General features: G+C 47.1%; 1 protein-coding gene across 1 annotated transcript; it reads left to right on the top strand.

Moving 5' to 3' along the window:
- The first annotated feature begins 277 nt into the window (after positions 1 to 277).
- LOC123141732 (fasciclin-like arabinogalactan protein 1) lies at positions 278 to 1,733 on the top strand. Its single transcript, XM_044560810.1, has one exon. The coding sequence runs from the start codon at positions 419 to 421 to the stop codon at positions 1,202 to 1,204; it is 786 nt and encodes a 261-aa protein (XP_044416745.1). The 5' UTR covers positions 278 to 418; the 3' UTR covers positions 1,205 to 1,733.
- Positions 1,734 to 5,451: the final 3,718 nt, after the last annotated feature.

Raw genomic sequence — 5,451 nt, 5'->3', positions numbered from 1 at the left:
GGTTTGCGGTCGACGCGGCGGTGCCCGAGCAGACCCGGGTAGCCGACCCGTAAAAAAGTATCTTCTGCGAATATCCTTTTATACGGGTCTTGCGGGGTCTGACTCTGCAGACGCGTTTTGCGGGTCGGCGTTATACGGGGTCTGCTAGAGATGCTCTTACACATCTCATTCAGGAGCAGTAGAACTAGAAACTAGAAAGCCAAGTTAATACTGTACGAGAAAATAGAAGCGGTGGCCAATTTCAGCACAAAATAGACTTTGCTCGTCCGGCAAGCCACCATGTGCCATAAAACCAAGGGCACCCGAGGTGCAGGTCGCCGTGTTTGATTAAACACTCGTCGCCCTGTTTCATCCCCGGACGAGCCATACTTCCCAAGAACACCAGACGGGAGCCACACGTACGTTGCAACTTGCAACAATGTCACTCACCGCGAGCTCATTCGCCGTACTCCTCCTCCTCGTCCTCTCCACGTGGCCGACGTGCCACGCCACCCACAACATCACCGCCATCCTCGCGGCGCGCCGGGACATGTCCGAGTTCAGCCGCCTGCTCACGACGACGGGCCTTGCGGACGAAATCAACGAGCGCAACACCATCACAGTCCTCGCGGTCGACGACGCCGACATGGCTCCGCTCAGGGCGCGTCATCTCCCGCGGGAAGCGCTCCGACACGTGCTCTCCCTGCACATCCTCGTCGACTACTACGACCACGACAAGCTGCACCGCCTCCCCGGCGGCTCCGCCGACGTGTCCACCCTGTTCCAGGCCTCCGGCGACGCGCCTGGCAGCGCCGGCATGGTGGAGATCTCAGAGCGCCGGGGCGGGAGCGTGGCGTTCGTGCCCCAGGACGCCGGCGACGACGCGCGCCCCACCAGCGTGCTCTTCGTCAAGCCCATCCACGAGGAGCCGTACAACATCTCGGTGCTGCAGGTGGGCGCCGTCATGTCGTCCCCGGCCGCCGAGGCGCCCTCGTCGCCGGAGACTTCAACTCCAACCTCAAGGCACAACGCCACCGACGTCGTGCCCAAGACCAAGAAAGGGACCGGGTCAGCCGACGACACCGCCGACGCGCCTTCGGCGGACGACGGGGACGACGAACGAGAGAACCATGCGAAGAAGAACGGCGCGATCAGCGCGGCTCCCGGCCGGCTATCCTTGGCTCTGGCGTTCCTGCTGGCGATCAAGATCGTCGTGCGCGTCTGAAGGTTGATAAAGGCTGTGTGTTGTGAGTTGCTGTTTGTTGGGTTCCTCGATCTTGTTCCTGCACGTGTCAGTATTACTGGGGATATGGTGAGTGCTTTGATTAATTTGCTAGGTCGTTGATGCGTTGGAAACTTTCTTGTAGTTTCATTTTGTTTGCCAAGAGAGCTTTGCAGGTATGTGTCCTGATTCATCTAGTGTGTCTAGTCCAGACTCCAGATCTGCTGGTGTTATAAACTGGTCTACCGAAATGCATTATACATTTGCCTAGCTTTAGCTAGCTACTGTTTTGTTTTGATAAATCTTCAGGGGTATACTCTCCTGTAGTAATTGCTGCATACGTACATTAATCGGGGGTTTTGCAAGCTACAAGTTCATTCGGTTATGTAAATCTGTCGTCTTATTCCAATTTGTCTTGTAACATGTTTTCTTATTCTCATAAGACATAGAATGATCGAAACAAAATTGATGGTCAAACTTGTACTCTGAATTTCCATATAAGTGTCGAAAATAACAACTTTTAGAGGACCAATGATCAAGGTGTTCTTTCTTCCTACCAAGTGCGAGCGCTGATACGAGTATGCCCGTAATGCACTATGAGTTTCCAACTACGTAAGCAAGATGCCTTGTCTTGTCAGTCAGCACGCACCGCACCGCAGTGCTTGCAACTGAGCGCGGAATCTATCGATTAGCTAGCTTTGCCCGGATCAGGCCGACAGCCTTTGGCGCTGGCCTCTGCGCCCTCTTTGCATCTCGAGCATATTTGGGACAGCCGAGCACATGCATGCCTCATGCCCGCGACTGCGAGAGTGGAGTACGATCCGCTCCAACCCGACGTGATCCTCCCGAGCCATGTGGCACTGCTTACACGCATCCTTGCATGCATGCATGCATGCACCGCCGATCTGGCAAATCCGAGCTCTGAATGAGCAGAGTGACTGTGTCTAGGGTTTAGGCCGATCATCCCGAGTTCCTAGTAAAAACTCCCATTTCTTCAGGCTGATCTCAAGACCGATCCAGAGGCTGTGACGCGAGTTCAGCTAGGTTGCGAAAGATCACCAATACAACAGCTACCTTTACCGTGTGCTTTGTCGGCCGGATCGGCCGATCGAGAGGCATCAAGCAAATCTAACCGGCAAGGCTGCAATGGCATCGCATCGGGTCGGGGGCGGTCTTAATTTGCTTGCATGGCACGCCTCGGATCGATCTCGCGGGAAAAGGCCTGCCTTGCCTGCAAGGGCTGTGCACCGAGGCCGCTTTGCTGAAAGGAGCCTACGCCCGTAGTCGTGTAGGAACAGTAAAGAGAAAGGGCCGGGCGGTGAAAGTGAAACAAAGAGGGTTCCTGCGCGCAGAGGGTGAGCTGGGATGCATGTGTAGGATGCCTGTGCGTAGACGGAAAGATCCTACGGACGCACGCTCCGGCTTTAGCTTTGCCTGCATTTCCATGCCCTCTCCGGCTTTGTAGACCGGTACTAGTTGCACAGCTGCATTGCATGTGTACCGTGATCGATACTGCGGCCGGGGTTGGGATTTGGATGTATGATGTTCTCGTCCCTCGTCGCATGTACACCTTACATTGAGCACCGGAGACAAAATCAGATGCATGATAAGTACAACCTTTGAAACTAAATATAAGACGTTTTTGCAGTTTAATTTTTTTAGTTAACATAGGATGATTTTGTTAGAAGAAACTAAATGATGCGCCGCGCGTTGTTGAGGTTTGTTAAAAAATGCATAAATAGTTGCTAAAAATAACTTAATCTAATGAAAAAAAATATATGCTTGAAAATCAATAAAATAGTCTCTAAGAATAGAATAAAAAATTTTGAACTACTGTTAAAAACTAGAAGCAAAAGCGCGCTTTGCTGCGCCGTTGAATTTTAGGTGGAGTACACAAACATATCATTTAAAAAAAGTGAAGGATTACCAGGGCCGGTCCTGAGATTTCAGGGGCCCGGGGCAAGACAACAGAAGGGGGCCCTAAAGCCACATAAACGGAGTAATTTTTTCTATTTCAGTTGCAAATAAATAGTCGATACACTATAGTTTGTTGCCTTGTCATCTCAATTATTCAAAAACTTTGGGGTCATAAACATTCACAGTAAAAGTTGTCGCTCTTGTCAATAAACACCTTTATTACTAGGTGAATAAGTAATAGTTTGGTGCTTACTCAATATATTAGCATCCTAAGAATTTTAGTTAGGTTGTTTCTCAGCAGTAACTAAAGCTAGTCCCTCTGAATTCCGAGCAGTAGAAGTATTCGTGTCTGCTATAACAAAACGTCTATGCTCCTTTTGAGGACTCGGTCAACTCACATGCCTGTTTTTATTCTCATTACCAAATGGATACTAGCAATCTTACTAATTACTAGCACACAAACATATGATAGTACAAGAAATTAAAAACACTGCTAATTAAAAATTGCAAAATATTGCTGATGCTTACAAGTCACGAAGAGTTCCTCTTTCTAATCCCAGACAAAACAAGAAATCAGAGTTTGAGAATGTGATATGTATGAGAATGACCTTCGCGAATGAATGAACGATCTGGCGATACTATAAAAAGAGAGGATTTGCGTTGAAGAAGTGGTTGATGAGAATTTGGAAACTTGCAATACCTTCTTCCACTAATCGCGCCCTGCAGCCGGAAACCATAATTAGACGGCCTCGTACATATCTCTGAGGCGTTGTCAACCTTGACAAGGCTGAGTCTCGGGCTGATTTGTTGCCAATGGTGAAGATATGGAATAAAGGCGAGAAGATTGCGCGTGCGACAACCCGAGAAGTAATCGCTGTAACCTTTTTCCCTTTCCTAAGAATCGATCTGTTACATTGCGCACGCACAAGGAACCAGGCCATCAGGGGGCCCCTTCCTACGCGGGGGCCCGGGGCGGCCGCCCCCTCTGCCCCCCCTCAGGGCCGGCCCTGAGGATTACTAACAATGTGGCAGCGTTACATGCATAGACTAATAATTATAATTTATAAGTTTGCTCATGTAGCAGATTTTGCATGGCTTAGTGAGAAAGAAGACCTAAATGTATGGCCTTATTGAGGACATTGAGGTGGACACTTTGTATGGTAAGAGAATTGTAACCAACTTTTTAGAAATGTAAGATGATGCCATTTTGAGACCGCTCGAGGCACGAAAACATGACCCAAACCACAACTCGGCTTACTCCACGCTATGCCCGAGCATGGCAAGTTCTGTTTAGGGAGTGCCTGTTTGGCGCTTGTGGCACCGATTGGCGAAGCAGCGTTTGTGGGGAGCCTATGTAGGCCGCGGCCCAGTATGCTAGCTCGTTCGCTCAGAAACGCTCGCTCGGCCCTGCTTTGGTTTTTTCGTTCATCCGCTGCCTCACACAGAAAAAACACTGACAGTTGACAGGTGAAATTTTAGAAAAAAAATCACAGGTTTGAATAAATGTTCACGGTTACAAAGAGTCCATGAATTTAAAAATTGTTGAAATCAGAAAAGATCATGAATTTGGATTTTTTGTAAATTTGAAAAATGTTCATCAATTCTGAAAAATACATGAATTTAAAGAGTTCATGAATATGATTTTTTTGAATTCAAAGAAATCATGAATTTGAAAATGTTCACGAATTTGAAAATTCATCACAAATTTGAAAAAAACTGCATGAAATTGGAAAAAACTCTTAATGAATATGTAAAATATTCATCAATTGGAAAAAAAACTTCATGAATTTGTCAAATGTTTACGAATTTTAAAAATAGTCACAAATTTTATTAATTTTCACAAATTTGGAAAAGAAGTGAATTGAAAAAAGGAAACGGAAAATTAAAGAAAACCAAGTGAAACTAGAAAGAACACACATAAACCGGTTGGGAAGCTACCGAAAACCGGGAGGGAGGTTCTAACACAGAAACGTTGTATTCCCGTTAGATGGGCCAACCCATTAAGAAGGAACTAGAATGAGGGGTATGTGCCATGTACGATTAAATAGGGCGGATTTTCTATTTAATCGAAATTACTAATTGAGGAGTACTCCTTGCAAACATCACTCCCACCTTTTTTGGTTGGGACAAGTGGCGCGCTGCATGTGCGTCACTTGTCACAACCTGTGAGTTTTCCCTTTTTCCTAGACCCGTTAATTCAAAACGTTTTATCTCTTAAACCGTGCGTCCAAATCTCACATCGTTCTCACCGTTGGATTTCTCGGATCGAATTCTTCAAAACTAGATCCAATGTTGATAGGTTTTGATGAACTTTTTTTCACGAAAAAACTAAA

Source organism: Triticum aestivum, chromosome 6D (genome assembly GCF_018294505.1).
Source record: "Triticum aestivum cultivar Chinese Spring chromosome 6D, IWGSC CS RefSeq v2.1, whole genome shotgun sequence".
Lineage (NCBI taxonomy): Eukaryota > Viridiplantae > Streptophyta > Magnoliopsida > Poales > Poaceae > Triticum > Triticum aestivum.
This window is presented reverse-complemented; position numbering and strand designations above follow the sequence as displayed.